The 22,015-nt window shown below is 47.3% G+C and overlaps 1 protein-coding gene across 9 annotated transcripts in view; it reads right to left on the bottom strand.

Moving 5' to 3' along the window:
• PPP2R5C (protein phosphatase 2 regulatory subunit B'gamma) overlaps window positions 1-22,015 on the bottom strand; it is a 118,419-nt gene that overhangs the window by 71,911 nt on the left and 24,493 nt on the right. The window contains exon 1 of one of the 9 annotated variants that reach the window (XM_025869353.2): window positions 17,968-18,169. The exons of 7 other annotated variants lie outside the window; for them this stretch is intronic. In XM_025869353.2, coding sequence (XP_025725138.1) covers window positions 17,968-18,061 — 94 coding nt within the window. In that variant the 5' untranslated portion in view covers window positions 18,062-18,169. Of the gene's footprint in view, window positions 1-17,967; window positions 18,170-22,015 lie in introns of those variants that run through there. One more of the 9 variants, XM_025869355.2, reaches the window with a different exon arrangement.

The following is a 22,015-nucleotide window of genomic DNA, read 5'->3' as shown; positions in this document are numbered from 1 at the left end:
TCTGCTCTGCCAGGTCCCGCACACCCCAAAGCCCACCTGCACCACAGTGGCTCTCGCCTGCCCCCTCGCCCCGCGGCACCTGTGGCTTGAGTGCCACTTTCGTGTGACTTTCCAACCCAGAGACTTATGCTCTCTTCCCCACCTTCCTTCACTGCAAACTCCCTGAGGGCAGGCTTCCATATCTTTGTGCCCCTGCTTTATGGACTTGAATTTTCCACCTACACCTGTAAACACAAGCATCTGATACGGTCGCTAATACTCTAACCCAACTTAGTAGAAATCGTGTTCCTTTTCAATAGAATAACACGGTGATGTCGTATTTCGGCTACATACCTTTGCTAGGTATTGGCTAGGATGCACACTCCGCGCACAGACAAAGCCCGCTGCCCGTGTCCCTCTCGGATGCATCCCCGCGGGAGCCCCAGCGCGGGCAGATTTTCTGCTGCTCTGGGTTAATGCTGATCTGGGCCAGCCCTCGGCTGTCGTTGGCCGCCACGCGGGACCAAATCAGGTCAGAACTTTCAAAGCCACAATTGAGGCTCTGTTTACAGTTCTGGGGTAGATCATCCCTCGTTAGCATCATCCCTGGTCCCGCATTGAGACAGCAGCGCGGGGCTCGTCCCACGCAGTTCTGCCAGTGATAACGGGGGGTTTCGTGGAAATAAAATGGGATGGGGTGGCAAAATGTCAACGGATGGGTTTGGAAACCCCCTCTCCCGTGGACTGGCGCGTACTGAAGTCCTGAAGGCGTGGGAGAACAACCGGACACGTTTAGGTATTACACTTCGGTTTTTCTCTGGGCCAGAAAGCCAGTAAACAAGACCTTCTGCATCGACGACCGGCAGGAAGCAGGTGCCTTCCTGACGCGCACGGCACTCACGGCTTCTGAGGCCCCAAGAGAAGCATGCGGGTCCCAGTAGGAGCACCCAGCGAGCCACCGTGCTGGCCGGGGGGCAAACCCCAACAGCTGCTGAGAACTTTCCCCTTCTGTCACCGTGGGCACGGAGCCAGCACTGGGTTTCTAGGAGCACCGTGTCAACACCGCAAACAAGGAAATGATAAGGACAACAAGCATCCCGTAGAGAAATGCAATTGGAAAGCGCCTCCAAGGATGCTGGGGGGGTGGGCGGGAGGAACCGCCAGGCGGAGCTGCGGTCCTTTCCTCCCCCTGCAGGACCCAAGTGCCCGGCCCAGCCCTCGGCCACCAGGGGCGATGCGCAGAAACCCATCGAAACGTAGACGAAGCACAGACATTCACAAAGTTCAGTGGCAAAATCAACTTCCTTGAAAAGCTCCAACTTTATGGAATATTAAAAGAGATCATCTGTTCTGTTACAAGTAAAGCACAGTCTGTATTTTAACAGAGGTGAAGGCGACAAGCTTTCTTTCAGGAAACTAAGAAACCTGGACAGCAGTGAGTGTTCAGGTCGCCCCAGATCCTCAAAGGCAGGCAGGGCCCTGGCCCAGCATTTCCTGGCTGTGGGTTTCCTTCTGGAAGCGGCAAGAAGAGAAAGTCTTAAAAAAAAATACTGTACTCGGAATTCATAAGAATTCTTGCTCACTTAAAAATAATGTAGGGCCTTTCCTTTTCTGGTCCTTTCTTTTTAGGGGTGGGAGGAGAGGAGGCCAGATGTCATGCTCCCCCTCCCAGGGTTTATAGGACAGAGAACGGACTGCCTTCAGCGTGATGGCTGGCGTCGCGGTCGGCACAAATAACACGGCCACTAAACAGAGCAACACGAGAAACTTCATTTGGACTTCTCCTGAAGATGATTTCAAAACTTTAACTTTCGGTGTGAAAGGCTGTAAAAAGGTGGGGAAGACACACTGTTTCTGAGGTGAGAATAAAGGCTGTCTCTGAGTCTCAGGGCAGTGTCAGAACACACCTTTCTGCTGTCCCAAAGCAGAAAGTCTGTCTACCTTGTCAGCTTCTGATGACGCCTGGGAGCACAAAAACACGGCGTATCACGCGTGTGTGGGCGTGTCCCACGCTCACCTGGACTCGTGTAACCTGATAAGACACACCCCCACCCACCCTCTGGCCTTCCACATAATGACACCACTGAGTGGAGTTTTTAAATGGAGGTGCGATCACATGGCATCCAATTAGCCATTTTAATGTGTACAACTATCCTCGGAGGCATGTGGTGCTCACACAGGGCAGCCCCCAACTCGTTTCCACACACTTTCATCCCTTTCCCGTAATCACACCTCACTCCCCTCCCCCGGGCCCTGGCAACCTCTAACCGGCTTTCTGTCTCTACGGATGTGTCTAGTCCGGACATTTCATATAAAAGAAATAAAACAATGCGCATTTAAGTTACATTAACTGCCTAATATTAGGTGGTAATTCCAAATGTAAACAAGGTAAAAACCTGAGATTTGTGGCTTAAAATAATGTTCTGGAGTTAGGATTTCACAAACCAGTAAAACTGCACAAAGAATCTTGAAGATGGACATTGGCTTACCTCCCTGACAAATAAGAACATTAAAAAAAAAAAAAAAACTCAACCAGAAAAGATATTTTAATAGCACAAAGGACAATCTGAGAATGAAGGAGAGTCCTACAAATTGAATAAATTTAGCTTTGCAAAAACCCATGATTTTTGCTCCTGGCAGAGGCCTTTGGAAATGACTGATCCTGGACCACCATCCTTGGTCCATCTGAATGTAGGTAAACTAAGTATGCATGCTCCCTGGCCAAAGGGACCTCCCCCACAAAGACAGCCTAGGGCACGAAGTGGATTTCCTCCTCTAGGAATGAAATCTTTTTGATGGTTAGGAATGACAAGATCTAAATCTAAGCTCAAGAATCAAAGAGGACCGCAGTTTTGCAAGAGACACCAACATGCTGTAAGTCAGGGAATGCCACTTCACCCAGTGTGGACGGATGCCAGCCTGTGGTCTGGAGAGCTTACACAGCACGCAGCCAAAGCAACAACCTTGACAAATAAACACGGGACCTCTGACGGGCAGGTTCTCCCCAGCTTGGACTTTTAAACTGGGGTATGCATCCTGGGGGGCGGTGCATAAAGCCACAGGATGAACATGACACTTCCTGGAGCATTGGTTTGACAATGCAGCTAAACCATGCTAAACGCTTTTAGACTAACTACAGTAATTATGAAACAGGATACACAATTCAAATAGCTTTTTAGGACAAAACCTGAGACTTCAGAAACTTCAACACCTTGGGGGTTCTCGGTGGATCGAGTCATGAGTCAGGCCAAGGCCCCAGACTCGGACAACAGTGGGCTCGCCTCCCTCAGAGACAGAGGGGCTGCTGGGGAGAGTCTGAACGGTACTATTCTGATCTAACCGACTCTAGCCCACGCAGGGAGGCCAGGGGGGCGAACAAACCGGTTCTAAAATTTACGTGGAAACACAGGGGACCCTGACTACAAAACAATTCTGAAAAAGAAGAACAAAGCTGGAGGACTCCCATTTCCTGATTTTAAAAAGCTCTGACAAACCTAGAGCAATCCAAGCTATAGACATATAGGCCAACGGAACAGAACAGAGTCCAGAAATAAGCCCGCACACTATGGTCCAATGATTTTTAACAAGTGTGCCAAGCCCATTCAGTGGGGGAAAGGACAGTCTTTTCAACAAACGGTGCTGGGAAAAATTGGATGTCCGCTTGCAAAAGGATGAGGTTGGACCCTTGCCTAAGACCATATACAAAAATTAACTCAAAATGGATCAAAGACCAACTAAGATTACAAAACTCTTAGAAGAAAACATAGGAGCAAATCTTTGGATTAGGAAGTGGTTTCTTAGATCTTAGCACCAAAACCACAAGCAGCAAGAGACAAATCAGATAAACTGGACTTCACCCAAATTAGAAACTCCTGAGCGAGAAATGAGATCATCAAGAAAGTGAAAAGATGCCCTACAGATGGGGAGAAAATAGTTGCAAAGCGCATCTGTGATAAGGGGCCACGAAGACTGCAGTGAGTCATGACTGTCACCCTGGCCTGCGCCCTTCAGGCCCTTCCACACGCCACGGATGGAAGGGTTTGGTCAGCTCCTCTTCATTCCTCAGGCTCCCCTCCTCACTGGTTCCCCCTGGATTCTTGCAGAGGCCCCCCCCCCCCCCCCCCCCCTGTCACCAGGAAAACCAAAGCCACTGGGCCCTACCTTCCCCAACTTCCCCTCCCACCCCAGAAACTTCTGAAAGCCCTGTGTGCTGAAGAGGACACTGCACATCTGGTTCTCGGCAGATACGGTTTTGACAGCTTTGCCATTTCACACATAAGAAGGGAACAGGGCTGACTGCATGCTGACAAGGTCTGAAATACAGCAAAACTGGTTCACTCACCTAATGAGACGTGATAATGAACGGTCAGTCCAACCAGCAAGACAGGATGTGAGTGAGGCCCTGGCGGGGAAGTCTAGGGGTGACTGACCTGCCCCATCCACCCGCACCCTCGTGCTTTGCCGTCCTCACGAATGAGGGGGTATGCTCAAACAGGCTGGACCAGGGCGGAGAGTGTGCACGCGGGGAGAAGGACCAACAGATTCAATTCTGGTCAAGTCTCAACACAAATCCATGATCTTGGCTTTCAGGTGAACGGACTAAGAGCACGGCAGTGACTGCCAAAGCACAGAAAAACCACAGCCTCAGTTTCCGACTGTGAAGATCAGTAATCAGTATCCGGCCCCCACTTTTTTTTTTAATTAATTTATTTATTTGACAGAGAGAGCGCACAAGTAGGCAGAGTGGCAGGCAGAGGGAGAGGGAGAAGCAGGCCTCTCACCAAGCAGGGAGCCCGATGTGGGGCTTGATCCCAGGACCCCGGGATCATGACCCGAGCCGAAGGCAGACGCTTAACGACTGAGCCACCCAGGCACCCCATCCAGCCCCCACTTTTAATGCTACGCCTTTTCTTAACTTTCTGAATAGGTAATAGGTAATACCTTTGCATGGTTCAAATACACACACACACACACTCCCTCTCTCTCTCTCTCTCTCTCATGGTGAAAACCCTGATTTCCTCACCAAAGTATCGCTTTTAGTTTGCCTACCCTTTGAGCTTCGCTGCGGAACCACAGGAATGCACCCAGAGCCCTCCCTCCGTCGTGGGCTGACAAGAGGGGTGGGCCACACCACTGTGCTGTGTCCTGCCTTTCCCCGGCGTCACTCCGAGGCCCTCCACTAGCCAGTCCATAAAGAGACGCTACGTGAGAGAAGCCCCCTTCTCAGACTTCTCTCACCACATCGCCACACCCCAGCCCAACACACTCTCTGGCGCGCGAGCAGCGTCCGGGGACCACCACGGGGCTTACCGAGTGTCGCTTCTCCCGGGAGGCCCTGCCCTGCCCACAGGGCTGGCTCAGCCTCCTGGGTGCCTGGCTGAAGCAGGTGCAGACACGCACCTCCAGCACCCAGCATACCGCCAACCACCTGGGGAGAGATTTCTAAATATTTGCCAAAGGAGCAAAACAAAGCTTTAGGCGGCCATGAGGCAGAAGGTCAAAACGAAATTTTGTTCTTTCTGTGTTAGGTACAGTCCATCAAGGTTTCCTCCCTTTTGAAATGAACTCATTTAACTAAACATTTTTCGTCTTACTTTTAACCTCATTCGGCACAACAAAGGATGTAGGGTTGCACACTACCAATGCTTAAATCAACAAGAGCGCACACACAGAGTACTTGAAAGCCAAGAATGAGGAAGGAAACATTTGCAGAGCTTTATGAAAATGAGGAACTTGAGTTCATAGACTGTTTTTCTACTACAATGTAAACATCCCCTCAATTGTATACATCATCAATAAATAGTTGTCTTTACTACCGCTTCCCCCTTGGACAAATGCCTATACTAAGTTTTCAGCTAAGTTGCAGATAAAAGATGCCTCTGCCCATCCAGACCTACATGCTATACTTACTACCAGGAGAACGATGTAGCTAATTTCGTACTAAATTTTAAGAATTACTCATGAGGCATCTTCACGAGTAGTGAGTTTCTGTTCAGCACTAAAAGTACCCCTGTCAGCTTTGTTGAAAATGCAACAAAACACATCAGTCTCTGAGGATGCGCCAGGTCCTTAAGTCAAGTGGAAACCAGTCAGTCCGAGGTCCTCCAATAGGAGCTCCGGGCTCGGCCGAGGCGCGAGTGGGCGAGGGGACATGAGCACCACTGGAGGCTCCCCGGGGTAAATTTCATGCATGCCCACAAACTCCCGAGGTACGGCCTTACTTTCAGGACCCAGAGTCTGCGTCTCTTTTCTAGATGACGCCAGAATATCAACCGAGCTGGTTTCCGCAGCCCTGTACGCTCCACCACGATACAAACCCGAGAGCAGAAAGTACCGTGTAGGTGGTTCTCGGCAGCAGAGGAACCTGCAAGAGCAGCCCCGGTGCGCATTCGGAGGGGTGTGAGAGCCCAAACGGTGAGTCAGAAGACCTGAGTGCTCATCTGGTCTGCCACCAGCTACTTGTGGGACCTCAGGCAAGTCGGGCAGCCTTTCTACTTGGGATTCCACAGCTCTAAAGGTGGGACTAATGATACCTCTGCCGCCGCATAGGAAAGAGGAAGGTTAATGAACACATGCAGGGTGCTTTGAAGATTAAAGTTTCCTGGGCGCTAATGACCGACAATAACAGTCTGTGTGTCCTCTTCTGATATCTACTCCGCTGCAGCCCGCCGCCCGGAACTGCTCCTAGCAAACTCGTCTCCCCCAACCATTTGTTCTCATGGCTCCACCGTTTTGGAAGACCCTGGCACGACGGTAATGCTCGGTGCCCTGGACGACAGGCAAAAAAGCATGCACAGATGGCGGCCGCCGGACCCGCTCTGGGGCCGCCGTGCCTCTCGGCTCGGCACGCTCCTAACTGGCATAAATCGTGACACAGGCAGCATGTCTCACTGTGTCTGGGTGCCAGGGTGAAGCCTGGCCACTGGCTGAGGAGTCCCCGTTTTCTGCCAAAGAATGTTTGCCTGAACATGCTTCTTAAACTTCCCTTTGTCATTACTGTTTTTGATACTCCGAAGTGAAGTCTGGTGTGGAAAACTATCTGGGGGGCTCCAGGTCTCGCTTCTGTTTCACTCAAGAGGAGGCTCTCCTTTTGTTAAAATAGAGAAAAGGCTCACACAGGCAAATGATCAAGCCCACGTACTAAAGAACAAGACTGTCAACTGCACTGGTTTTTACAGGTTGATATTTGGCTTTAAATAAACACGAGTGAGTGCACACACATGCATTCAAACACACACACCCATCAAAAGGTATTTTTCCAACCTACGTAGGCAGGACAATCTGTTCAGTTAACTGAATACAGAGAATTACAACTCACATCAAAATTAAATGCAAAAAAATTTTCAAGACGAGTATTTTGATATATGTTTACATGTAACTGATGCACAACATTTAGAAGTAGAAAGTGCAGGGTCTGAGCTACTGGAGCTACTGATATTGTATTGTTTCAATTAGAAAAGTCCACCCAAAGGAAGTGAGGCCTTAGGAGGTCAGTTTGTGAAGGCCTCATCTGGAGAACAAAGGACACACAGGAGAAAGGAGTGCTTTAGGGGGGGGAGCAGGGGGCTGGGACAAGGACGTAAGAATTTCACGGCATCCTAAACGTGACCTGGCTTCAAGTACAAATTTCAGTTAACCTTTAAGATTAATACTTTTTCAATGTAATGCCATTTGTAACTGACTTTACTGCAAAGAGGAAAAGTGTCTGGAATTATTAGTTTTAAAAAACCCTTAGTCACTGGACAGCCACGTAAGTTTTCTAAGGCAAAGCATTTCTCCTAAGAATAAAGTAAAAGGAGGCACTTGCTCATTCTCATGACATGCTTTTGTCCTCAGGGATACGAGACGAACACGAATCTAAGCACCTTTCTTTCAATTCCTTTGAAAATAAGTAATTTAATCAAATGCATATCTTATCTATCTATCATCTATCTTTAAGGAATCTACATCCAACACGGGGCTCGAACTCAAGATCAAGATCAAGATCAAGATCAAGAGTCGCACACTCCCCCTGACAGCCGGCCAGGCGCCCCTCTACTGCATCTTTAAACTAAGGCATTTGCAGACTCAGGAAGGTACGGAGATTTGCCCTCTACTGCATCTTTAAACTAAGGCATTTGCAGACTCAGAAAGGTACGGGAGACTTGGTCAAGGACGCCAGCAAATGACCATCAGGTCCTGACCGTGGATCTGAAAGCTCTGGGTTCCGGTAGGAAGGGGCAGGTCACTAAACTAACAAGACCGCCATGTTTCCAACCTCTACTGAAAGATTTTTAAGAGCGAGCACAGGAGGGTCAGCGATACTTTCTGAAGTAAAATGTCTCCCTGGGACCAGGTCTCAAGCGTGGAGAAGGAAAAAGCCACATTTCTGGCAGCCTGGCGTGGCAGGAGTGGCTTAAGTTCTAGGCAGATGGTTCGAGGTTCCTTCCGGCCTTGCACTCACTGGTCAGGTGCGCTCGGGGGATGGTTTCTGACGCCCGTAAAACAAGCACAGAGCTTCTCTCCCGCCAGCCTGTGGGCGTTAAGGGCCTCTGACAGCCCCTGGGACAGTCCCAGGCATGTGGCAGGTGCTCCACAGGTGCTCCTCCCAGGGGCCCACCTGGGCCAAGAGTTTAAGCCCAATTAGCAGGAAGACGTGGAAGAGCACACTTAGTTTATGTCACATCCGTGTACACGGTTCAATACAGGACAATACAACGTAACGATGTCACCTCGGGGCATCACAGCACCACAGACAGAGATCAGATACTCAAAACCTGTAAAAAGTGTACATTTCTAAAACTGCTCTCATGTCAATCTTTTTCTTAAGTAAACAAAAAATACTTTATGCTTTCTGTGAATACGAACATATATTATGTATGTGAACAGGCACGCACGTCTGGAATGATACACAGCGAACCCGAACAATTCACTTTGAGATCATAGGAAAGCTAGGAGGCTGATTTGGGGGAGTCAGGCCAGAGAGAATTTTAGATTTGTAAGTAAAACAAATTTTCAAAGTGGCTGTATTCACATATGGATTTTTTTTTTTTTTAAGATTTTAAAAAAGACACCAGGAAGCAGACTAAGGTAGAAAGGGAGGCTGTGTGTCCTGGGGTGACTTTACCCCCTGCGGTGCAGGCTCGGGGCACAGGCAGCACCCTGTCACTGTGGCCTGAGAGACCCGTTCCCGCTACCAGCTGCCTGACTTTAATTTGGATTTTTTTTTTTTTTTTTGAGGTGACGGGAAAGAGAAAAAAATACAGAGGCTTGGTAAAAATAGGGCCAGGGTCACATCCAGCCCAAGGTAGAGAGATTTCCTAGGCCAGTGGCTTCTAAGTTTTTTGGTGTCAGGACCCACGTACACTCTAAAAAAGTCCACAGAGCCCTAGAGAGCTTGGATTATGTGGGTTACAGCTGCTGATACTGACCAGATTAGAAGATGCTTAAAAAATATAAATATATATAAAAATATATATGAATACATTTTTTTAAAAAAGAGAGAGAGAAAGAGACAGGAGGGGGCAGAGGGAGAGAAGGAATCCCAAGCAGGTTCCACGTCCACCATGGAGCCTGTTGTGGGACTTGATCTCACAACCCTGAGATCATGAGCTGCATTGAACTCAAGAGTCGCACACTTAACCGACTGAGCCACCCAGGTGCCCTTAGAATGTTTAGAACATTTACTAATTCATTTAAAGCAATCAGAATAGGCTCATTTTGTGTGAGCCTAAATATCATGAAAATAACCTCTCCCCCAAATTAGCAAAAAGAATAGCACAATTTTGTATTTCTGCATATCTCTTTAATGTCTAACTTAACAGAGAACAGAAAGAGTTGCATTTCTGCTTCTGTAATTACATTTGTTTGATATGCTGTTTTGGTTGAAGTATATGGGAAAAAAAAAAAAAAGCCCAGCCTCACAGAGACATGTTTATTTGAAGGGAGGCATTTTGATGAGTTTTTCAAAAAATTGTGGATATTGTTCCTTGATTCTACGCTAACATTCAACAAGTGGTAGTTACTCAAAAATCAGTTGCAACACAGAAGCTGAAACTACACTGATGGATATTTTACACCCAGACCCCATGGTGTGTCCTACATGTTGAACGTCTCTTCTGCCTATACTTGCTGGTAGCATCATTTCTGCTCATTTGGAACACGCTGGTGTGTGGGGTTGTGCAGATCTTCCACAGAACACATCGAGAAGCTCCATTTGTTAATATTACCAGGATCGTCAGCATGAGGAGCAATCAAGCTCACGTTGGCAGATACAAGTTTTCCGAAATTCAAATTTTTGCCTGCAAGCTTGAATTTTATCATGGGCAACAAAGAGTGTCACTCCTGTTTCCTTTGAATTGGCTGACTCACATCATTACTTTTCAAGACAGTGTGTCTGCCTTTTGTTCTTTCAAATAAGAATGTCGATCCTGGAAAAAAAGGGCTAGTTCAGCTTGTAACTCGCACAACCATTTGGTTTTGGAGACAAGCCCCCACACTCCAGCATGCCTGAGGGCTCCGCGTTCCGTCACACAGAACATCGAAAGGTGGGTGGCCAGGGTTGAAATGGAATAAAATGAACCACCTCCAGCTTCCCCAAGGACATTCCCAGGTCAGGCTGGCGGGCACGTGGTGGAACACAGCATCACCTGCTCTGGGGAAGGAGGGTGTCACCCACCACTGCCTTCGCACTATTAGGGCAGATGGCCACACCGTGACAGAGGTACGAGGCCTTGGCACTCTTGTGAAGACAGTTTTGGCTTTGCACATCCCTTGAAAGCATCTCTGGGACCCCAGGGGCCCCAGGACCACACTTGTGAACTCTGTCCTGTGCAGAGAGACTGAGGACACCTTCGCAGCCTCAGAGTTCTGAAAACACAGTCATCAAATGGGTCTACCACATGAAGGTGAGAAAAACCAATTCCTAGTTGTGTACGTACCCAAACTGGCTGCAAATGCAAACCCACCTGCATGCACACACCCTCCCCGTCTCCTCCTCCTCGAGGCCTACCAAGAATAAGGGACCGGAGATGAGGGAGATTGGGCTTGTTCCCTCCAGTGAAACATTACTATTCTCATAACTTTGTAAGTCAGAAGACCGAAATTAGAACGCATTGCTCATGAATGACACAACCAGCAGACAAAAATCCTAAAGGAGTACAGAAGCGCATGTGCAGCAGTGACAAAAGACAGATCAGCCGATGTTCAACAGGGCAGGCTCTATTGTCAACACCACAGCATTAACACTTAAAACAGTAAGACTGAGTCCCACATCGGGCTCTGTGCTCAGTGAGGAGTCTGCTTCTCCCTCTCCCTCTGCTGCTTCCCCTGCTTGCGCGCCTTCTCTCTCTCAGATAAATAAAATCTTTAGGAAAAAAATAAACACAACTAACGGGGAACGACGAGGGAAGTTACCCTGTTTGGGACTAATCACAGATCATGTACCTCTGACTCTGAAAACAGCATTCTTCCTGAACGTTATCGAAAGACCTTCTTCAAAAGCGTTAACAACAGAGCGAGGGGAGGAACGTAAGCAAACGCTCATCTCCTGTTTCATGCAGCCAACTGAGCAGACCAGACCCAAGAGAGCTGCAGGACTGAGCACAGGGACTAGTGAGGCCACCAAGGTGGTGCCTGCCATCGCCTTACTGGGTACTTTTATACACCGTCTCTAAGCGGGACACAGTCCACATGCCAGGATTACCAATGACGCTTGTTTCTTCTGGGCGGCGAAATGGCAAGCCAACCGCGAGAGGAGAAAAGGCTTGGTGAGTGGGGGAGGGAGAGAGAAACAGATATGCTTCAAGATGAACCAACAGAGGTAACACAGCGGAAGGGTAAAAAAGTGTGGTTAAGATGCTGGGCTCCGAAGTCCACATAGCAAAGGGGTGACAAGTTGTGGGGAGCCTCGCAAGGCTTCAGGCACCATTTTAAGCACTTCAGATGCATCTGTTCTTTTTACCCTCCTAAAACCCAGAGAGGCAGGGCAACTTATGCCCATTTCCAGGCACGGAGCGGGGCAGCTTGCCCAGGATGGCTCTGCCAGCCAGTGCAGTGATGGGGATGCGGAGCCTGGAGCACCCCTGCCTCTCCCGTTCAGAGGGAACCCTGGTTTTATCTGCGTGTGTGCCTGAAAGGTTGCTACACTTTAGAAGACCAGTAAAAATGCCAATAAACGTCCAAAAAGGTGTACACCCCCGAAATACTGTTTGGTGACACGGTACTGCTGTCCAGGCGGCATGTGCTTAGCAGCTGTGCCCACCGGCCCCTCAACGCTGCCCGCCCAGGACAGCCGAACCCTCACCTCATTATTTCAGCAACAGCCACTGATTTGGCAAGTGGAATAAAGACAGAAAGAGGAAAAGCCAAAACTTGAACATAAAGACCACCGCTCACTGTTTAGGAAACAATTTCTGAATAATTAAATTTCCTCTGTACATTTTTTTCTAAAGCAGAACATTTTCAGGATATTTCTAACATTACGAAACAGTTGAAACCTATGTAGAAGCTGAATGAACACTTGGATACCTACTTCCCTAGATTCAACAGTTGTTCATATTTTAGCGTATTTGCTTTACGGTAATTTTTCTCTGTGTTATTTCAAGAAAGCTGAAGAGCTCATCGTACTGCACTGCTAAATCCTCCATCTCCAGTCCCTAAGAAGAAGGACTGTGTCTACGACACCCCCACCCCTTTGCTGCACCCAGGAAACTAACAGTTGATTCCACAGCACCCCATATCATTCTGCACTCAACTTTCTCCAATCGCCCCCAAAATGTCTTCTACATAGGGCTTTTGTTTTGTTTTTTAGAACAAAGGTCTGATATAGATTCACTTACTGTATTTGTTATGTCTCTTTATTTTTTAATAGACGGGCTTTTGATTTATGAACAATTCAAGGGCCAAAACCAGACGTCACCTGCTCTAATTCTCTGTCTTCACGGACTCCAGTCAGTGTCCTTCCAAGATGAAAATAAGACTTTCCTTTCAGTACGTTAGTGAGAGAAACTAATCACCCCCTGTTTTAGAGCTCTCCACATCTCCACATGCTTGGTGGTCCTATTTCCATCTGCTAGGGAAGAGGTTTAGTCTGAAGCCAGGCCGAGCACAGAGTGGTTACCTGTGTCCACCTTTTTAACTAGTTCCCTTGGATAGCTTCTCATGAGGCTGACAAGTACTGTTTGATTGATCAAGTAATCAGCTAGAAAATACACCAAATCAACAGTATCTGAATGGTCCTTCAGAGAAACAGCTTTTTCTGTTCAATCCACCAACACTGACTGAGTGCTTACACTCTAGGGATGATGCTAGAGGTCATGGGAAATATCCAGCTGACCGTGACCTTCCTCAGGCTGCTTACGATTCGTGGAGGAGGCCAGAAAAGGAAGCCCGTAATCAACACCTGGCAGATGAGGTGGTGAAACAGGACAGTGGGGAAGGGGAAGGTCGCGCCAAGGACGGGTGTGGTACAGCAAGCTCTCTAGTTGTCAACCTCGTGTCTTTATTTTTCTCTCATTCGTATTTTAGTGAAAAATTCTGGGAGTTTAGCTTTTGCTGCCAGGCAGGAGTCGTGATCGGAAAACCCTTGGAAGACATTATACCCAAGTTCAAGGGAAGACTGATGAACAAAAAGAGTGCGAACTTGACCCAAACACCCCCCACCCCGAGGGAGATCCGTTACTTTGGTTACCTTCCGTACGCCCTCAGGAATACGAAAGAAACGCCGTTGCATACGGGATCACTCCAGGTGAGCTTTAGAAGTGTATTTCTGAAAAGCTGCTTCCGAGAGAAGGACAGGTGCACAACACCCAGATGTTTGTGAAGTAGAACTCCTGAGCTGATCTGAGGCACTAGGCAGAAAGAGGTTCCTCGGTCTGAGCTTTCGAGAGGTCTTTTATTTTTGGTCAACACTGAAACGCTGGGGGAATGTGGATACCATCAGGCACCGTCCTCACTGGGATCACAACACGCAGGAGGGTGGGACCTCTGGCCAGCCACCTGCATCGTGCACAGGTGTTAGGAGCTGTGCTGGCTGAGCCACTGGATCCGGTCTGACTTCCACACTGCCTCTGGCCCGTTTTACTCGTGAGAAAACAAACTTCTGCAGTTGGACCTCAACATCCCAGGAAAAATGGGTTCCCACAAAAGGAACAGTTTGCCCTTGAGCTCCCCATGGGGCCACGGCTAGATTTCAGTCCTTCAAAGACAGACTCATCAGCTGAGTGAGTTTTTGAACAACTAGAACAAGACGGAGTTGACTCTCTGGAGGCTGGAATCACACAGCTGGAACAGGGTCAAGAGCTCTCTCCTCTCCGGCCATTAACATCTTTTTGGTCTTAAACCTGGTTCTGGAAGTGACACGTTGTACTACACCAACAGGCCATTCCAAAACTCACAGAATGGTCTAGAACGGGGGCTGGAAAACTGGGTCCCATGGGCCAGATCTGGCTTGTCACCTGCTTTTGTAAATAAAGCTTTATTGGAACACAGATGTGCCTATTCATTTACTTACTGCCTATGTCTGCTTTCACGGCCAAAAATATTTATTTACAGGCACACCTCATTTTACTGCGCCTCACAGATACTGTGTGTTTTTTTTTTTTTTTTTTACAAATTGAAGGTCTGCAGCAACCTTGCGTTAGGCAGGTCTGTGGACGCCATTTTTCCCACAGCATTTTGCTCACTTAGCGTCTCTGTGTCCCAGTTTGATCATTCTCTCAGTGTACCAAACTTTCTCATTATTATTTTATGTGTTACGATGACCGGTGACCAGTGATGACGGCTTGCTGAGAGCTCAGGCAATGGTCAGCATTTCTCAGCAATGAAGTATTTTTAAATCAAGGTATGTGCACTGTTTCTGTCACTTAATGGAGTAGAGCAGAGTGTAAACGTGACTTCTACAGGTGCTGGGAAACCAAAAACTTCGTCAGACTTGATTTGCAGTGACATGAGCTTTCCTGCGGGATCTGGAACAGAACCTGCGACATCTCCGAGGTACGCCGGCCCTTTTCTGAAAAAGTGCTGACCCCGGTCTAAACCCGCGCTGTCACGACAGAAGCCACAGACACAAATGTCCACTTAAATTTGAATAACTCTCATGAAATAAAATCCCAGATCCAGTTTCTGAGGTGCACTGGCCACATTTTAAGTGCTCCCTGGTCAGATGTGGCCAGGGCCACCGCCGTGGTCAGCACGGAGAACGTCGTCACCAACACAGGCAGTTCTCTTGGACAGCGCTGGGAGACCAGGATTTAAGTCATCGAGCTAAATTTACAGCCGTCAAGTTCAGGTGACGCGCTCTCCTTCTACAGACAGAAAAGTTTATGTAGATTTCAACAGTGTGTTCCTCTCACGCTTGAACTTTTTTAGGATATGCCAATTCACCATATTAATTGCAAACTCTAGATTATTTAACAGAAGAGAACTGTCCAAACCACTGGCACTACTAATCAGTTCAGTGATCGGATTGATTTATATGTTTACTTGCGCCACCCACCCCGCAGGGGGCTGTAAACTCCCAAAGCTGGGCCAAGGTGCTCACTTCCTGTGGTGAGTTAGGGACCTGCTTGGCACAGCGTGGTAGGGGAACTGACAGACAGATGTAAAATAAAGAAAGAAATGGAACCCTGGGTTCAAAATGTCACACACAAGAGGCCAATAAAATAGATAAATGTTGATAAGGCACTGGGAAAAACCGCGAGTATAATCCTGTGGCAAAACGTTCTACAAACTGCCCAAATTTCTATTTTAAAATGTTTGGTTTTTTTTTGAGGGGAAAAAAAAAAAGCCAAACAAAACAACACAAATGCCTGGGTTTAGATTCTGGCCCGACCATGTGCGGGCTGTGTGTGTGACCTTGGAAGGTCATTTTCCCTTCTGTGTGGAAGACCCCCTCCTCCCTAAATGGGAACCGGGGTGCACCCTGAGAGGGAGGCAGCCCTCAGCGTCGCCCCCTCCTGGCTGCCGCCTCTCCCCAGCATCATTACATCAGCTCCTGCTCTCCCAGCACCTGCGTACCCCCTGCACGGGGGCAGGGCCCCTGTGGGTCTGCCCACAAAACCACTGGCTCTGGGGTGGGGCTGCGCCTCTCAGTCACGGTTACTGACCCACAGCACTGGACATACACAGGAGAGCAGCTGACTGGGTGTTTAGTTGGTCGAGAATTTAAAAACCAATATAAGTAAAACCAATCTTGCTAAACTGCACACTAACATGCTTGCTCTAAAAACTGCTTATGAGTAAACACAATGTTCTTCAAGTTTTGAAATTAGAAATTATTCCCCTGTTTGAATTAAAAGTTAGTTTTAGGTCCCTACAGGTTACCCCCTCTTAAAAACTCAAGTCTCTTTTGGGTTAATACACTCCACTACTTTTCCCCTCCATAGTTAGACAGCAAACAACCAATGACTCAACCAAAGGTAAAAAACCCAACCTGGCTATAATAAAGTCTTGGAATAAAATTAAAAAAAAAATCAGTGTGGTATAATAGGACATAAAACCAAATAATTCCATTTCAGAATAAACTCTTAGTTCAAAAAATGACGGGGGCCTTAAGTGTTTACTAAAATCAGAAAAACTCACAAACCAAAATAACCTATGTTATTTGTAAGGTATCTTAAAACTATAAGAATATATTTTATATGTAACAAAATTATCTGATTGCTAACTAGTCAGTATTTAAAAACTAACTTAAACCTAAACACAGTTACATTTTGCTTTTACCCGTTTGGTTCCTGCCATTAAAATAACTACATGCTGTCTGTGGTCAACACTGGCTCTTTTCTGGGCACACACCATAAAACAATGAATGCATAGCCCAACCTAAAGGTTGGTCACTGTGGGTATTAATTTTCACCAGCTTTATTAAAGAGGGTTTGGAGAGAAAAGCAACACCCATTTTATTCCAACAGATTGAGTATTCGTGTGGTTTATCTTCCCTGGATACACCCTAGGATCTGAAAAATCTTGTCCGGCATTTTAGTCATAAGGACTATTAGTCACCTAGAAATATTGCCCCCACCCTTCCTTAACACGGGTCCTTAGAGGAGATTCTAACAGTGACAACTGTTTTGTCAGGGCGTAGCTGTGACATTATACATTTTAAAGTGATCTGATAAAGCTTAACGTCCATTTTCTGTCTCTCTCAATTATGAACAAAAAAATTTTATATAACACGTGCTTTAAAATGCCAACTAAGAACAAGTATACTACTACCGGGATACTTATATTTTAATATAATAATTATTAATTACTATGGTAATTGTGTTTTTCAGCTCAATTCTGAACCCAAATTTTGTATAAACTACAAGAAGCGAGACCCATGTAACACATTGGAAACTTGTTGCCATTTTAAATTTTAAAGTCAAACGCCAATACGGAGCCTATTTGAATGCCAAATATTTCCTACTACTCCATGAACCCGCTAACATCTCAGACATTATGACCCACAATAGATTTCTGTATCTCAAAGCTTGAGCATATGTCTCTCTGAGGCTCCACGGCAGGAATGAAAACAACCCCTTTAAAGGAAGTTCTCTTCCGAGCATTTCTGCATTATTTCCTGACGGTTCATCTTCATTACGGAGATGTGCCCCCAATGAAACGTTTGCAGCGTCGAGCGACCCAGATGTAACAGAAACTCTGCGGACAGACAACTTGGCCCGGCGCTGCCGCCCGCCTCTCCTTCCCACCTCCACCCAATACCTTCCCCGGGCAGTGACTTCACATCCTTTGACATCAGCACGGCTCCGAAAGGGGGATGGGAGAACGAGCAGAAAGCAGAAAAACCAGCTTTGAACTATGCGTGCAAGGCCTCTCTCAAGACTCTGATTCCGCGAGTCTTCGTAAAATGCCAGACCGTGGTGACACAGCCCACCTCCGCGGGCTAAGTGTGCAGCGCGGCGCAATGGTTCTGCTAGCGGGGACTTCCTGCTCCTCTTATCTGAAGCACAATAGCCATTTATTAACTAACCACAGAAGGTTCCGATTCGGCGACACACAATAACTCACCTCGAATATGGAGAAGGGCCACGGGCTGGAAAGGCCCGTTGGAGTTCGCCGCGTCCACCACCATCCTGCTGCCCGCTTTATTACATGTCCACATCTAGACTCCAGCGGGAAAGGCAATGTACTCCTTAAGGCAAGAAACCAGCCTCCATTTTAGTTTAAAAAAAAAAGACAAACTGAAGCTCTCTGCAGCTGGAGGGAACTGGCTGCCCCGTGATGTCAGCAGGCATGGAGCTCGCTGATTGGCCCGAAGCTGCAACTTAAAATGACACTAAAAAAACTGCAAATGGAGAGAGCGCCCTGCTCGGCTGTCAGTGTGCACGGCCGACCGGCTCCCGGCTCCCACAGGCTTCGCTCTCCGCTAACTTCCAGCCCGAGAGCCCCTCTCCGAGGGTGCAGAGCTGGGCCGGCCCCCACACCCCCCTCTGCCGGACGGGGAGCGGCCTCGAGTGCGAGTCACGGAAGGCAAGTGTGTGCGAGCCGCAGGAACTCCACCGCCGGCGCCCCGGGGCTGGCCCCCCAAAGTCAGAGGCGCCTCATTCCCGCCTGGCCACCGGCAGCTCCGGGTTCCAGGCGCTCCAACATCTGAACTGGAGTTAGCACGTGGGCAACCCGGGTTTCGCGGTGTTTAGGCAAATGGCTATTCAAAATTATGCAATCCCAAGCCGCTAGTGTGGACTCGGGCTCAGCCTCTCCTATTGCCGAGTTATGAGCTGATCCTCAAACGCTTTTTTTCCCCCCTCGGGATCTACTGTTTTTATTGGAAAAATTCAGTTAAAAAATTACACAGGAAATGAAAGCTTCCTTAAACTGAATAGCTAGAAAGCGCTACAGACTAAAGGCAGTTAAAAGAAAGCGATAAAATGAAATGCAGTGTTCGTTTTTTATCTTAAAGATGGCAACACGTTAGATACTTTGAAGTTTATAGAAATTTTATTTAAGTTTAAAATCTCTAAAAAAGGATATTTCCCTTGTTATGGGGCTAATTTTAAAAGCTCTTATTTAGATCTTTGTTTCTTATCTTAAAAAGGAGTTAATGTGAAAAGCTGTGCCAAGGAGACAGACCTTTCTGGAGTATGAGGAGGGGATCAAAGAGATGATCCCCTAACAAAAAGAAGTATCACTGCTACCTCCAACTAAAAACAAACTGCAGGGAAAGTCACTGGCAGGTACAACGGAAAACAGATTCCTCACTTCTTGACACACACACACAACTAAGTCTGTCCAAACCACACATCTCTTTTCATGCATTCTCCTGCAACTCCCCTGCGTGAACAAGAACGCCAAAGCCCTCTGCTTCCTAGACCTCCTTCAATAGTAAGAAACACCTGAGATGCAAGAGGGGTTAGCGGTTGCACCAGTGGGCTGGCACGCCCTGTAATTCGAGGAATGAGTGAACCACTACAATTGTCCAGGGGTGTTTAGCAAGGCCCCCTCACTAGTAAGAAGGCAGTTTTTACAATATGCATCAATATCGACCACAAAAATAAATTAAGTGAAAGCAAACCAAATCCCACCTGGGCCTCCCTCTTTCCCAGAGCTGAAGGATGCCGCTGGATTCCAGGGCTGGCCATGCAGTTATTTACAACAAGCGATGGGGACCCGTCCTTAGCCACCTGTGCATACTTGGCCTTTCACCTGCCTGGCTCCTCCTCTAGCTGAACAAAAACTGCCCGTGCTTTCAGTCAGCTAATGTGAATTTAAATTCTGGCTGCTGACCCGCTGGGCTGTCAGATCGTGGGAAGGACGGCTCTCCTAGGATCACCACCACCTTCTCAGCCAGGGAGTGATGTCAGATGAACTCAGACGTGTGTGCAATGAGGAACGAGGTGCGCAGGGGGCTTTGTAGGGGGTCCGGAGCAGATGCTTCCCACAGATCCGTACTTTAAAGAGACAGAGACCTGGCCTCAAATGATTTGTTTCATAGGATATGAGAAGGGGAAACGTGCCTGTCCCAAGACTGTGCTGATGAGCTAAAATCAAGAGATGAGGGGGAAAGACTTCTAGGATCTTTACATAAAATATGCAGATTAGAAGTCAACGAACAAGTGAAGAGGTTTCTTGATGTATTTTTCCTAATGATCTCAGATCAAAGGATCTCAACTTTATTAGTGATTTCCCCCCATGCTCTTCCGAAGCCTTGTACATATAAAGTAGTTCTTTAAAGAACCTAAGGACTGTGATCTGGAAATCACTGATGAAACACACCCTAAACATAAATAAGCAAAGAAACAAATGAGTAATATGGAGAGAGGAAAAAAACACTTGAATGAATACACAGAAGGCAGGCTCCTGGACTGGAAGGGTAAATACTATAAAGATGCTCTTCATCCCCCCTCCCCCCCCAAATTGATTTACAGGTGTAAAGCAATTCCAGTCAAAATTTGGTTGGGTCTCTTTATTTTTCTGACACATTTTTTTTCCTTGACAAAACAGTTCTAAAGTTCCCCTGGAAAAATAAAAAAGCAAGAGAACGAGATTACTTGTGAGGAAGGTTAGTCCTACCCACTGGAAAGCTTGCGAGTTCACGCCCGCGTAATGGGAGCCTAGGAGGCAGGTCCGGTCCATGGGATGAAGCTACAGCCCCCAGAGCGGGAAGCACATGCGTCCAAGTGTACTATTACGACAGACAATGACTCTTGAATCAGTGGAAAGGGTAAGATTAGTTAGATAACCGGTTGGTGATGTGGGGATAAGCCAATTTAAGTCTTCACACCAAAATAAAATCTGAGATAAGTAAAAAACCAAACCAAAATCGCCCCTTACTCCCCACATTTCCTACAGCTTTCAGAAAGGAAGTCGAGTATCAAGAGAACAGGGCATTTAAAAACAACGGACAAACCCTTATTGGATATTGCTCCCATTAAAAAATTTACAAATTTCTGGATGTTCCCTCCAAAAAACCAGAGGAAATACAGAGGCTGTAAATACAAGGAGTTAAATATACACCAGAGTTGATTATAAAAAACGGGGCCTAGATGTTGAAATGATTCAGTTCACAAATGAACAAGTGCATAAACAACACTTGCATAAAAAGTATTTCTCTGCCCATCAAATCAGCAATAATTTCAACAAATGACAGTTACTCAACACCGGTAAAGGCATGCCGTGACCCTGCCAACAAATCTGTAAGTTGTTTGGATCATTCAGGAATTAAAATCATCTGGCAATATGGATCAAGATTCTTTAAGTAATTTTACTCCTGGGAATCTATTCATGTTTCTATTCTAGAAACATAGTAGTAGAGTGAGCATCACATTTTAATATTTTAAAAATTGTGCTAAAATACCCATTACATAAAATTCACCGTCTTAACCACTTTGAAGCGCACAGCTCAGTGGTATTAAGTACATTTACATTATCGTGCAGCTGCTGCCACCGTCCATCCACAGAACTCTCTTCACCCTGCAAAACTGACACTCTGTCCCCATTAAACAAGAACTCCCCCTCCCCCCCGCCCCCCCAGTCTCCAACACCCCCCTCCGCCCCCTTCTACTTCTGTCTCTGTGGACCTGACCACCCCAGGGACCCCATCCAAGTGGAATCAGGCAGGCTTTGTCCTGGGACTGGCTTGCTTCCCTCGGTGTAACGTCCTCGAGGTCTGCCCCTGTCATAGCAGGTGGTAACATCTCCTTCCTTTGTAAGGCTGAAGAATATTCGGTGGTGCGAACAGACCCTGTGCTGTCCCACTGAACCACAGATGGCCGTTAGGGCTGCCTCTGCCTCCGGGCTACTGTGAATAAAGCCCCAATAACAGGGTGTGCCGTGTCTATTTTAAGTCCCTCCTTCCAACTCCCTGGGGTGTACCCCCAGAAGCGGAATTGCTGGGACATAGGGCATTCCCCTGTTTAACTCTCAGAGGAGCTGCCGTGCTTTTTCCCATAGCAGAAGCAGCATTTCACATTCCCACCAACTGCACAGGCCTCCAATTTCTCCACATCCTCGCCAACACTGGTTGTTGTTTTTGTTTTTTTTAAGATTTTATTTATTTATTCATGAGGGACAGAGAGAGAGAGAGAGAGAGAGAGAGAGAGAGAGAGAGAGAGAGAGA

This window comes from Callorhinus ursinus, unplaced genomic scaffold (assembly GCF_003265705.2).
Source record: "Callorhinus ursinus isolate GAN/ISIS: 27379988/994484 unplaced genomic scaffold, GSC_fseal_2.0 scaffold8, whole genome shotgun sequence".
In the NCBI taxonomy this organism is placed as follows: domain Eukaryota; kingdom Metazoa; phylum Chordata; class Mammalia; order Carnivora; family Otariidae; genus Callorhinus; species Callorhinus ursinus.
This window is presented reverse-complemented; position numbering and strand designations above follow the sequence as displayed.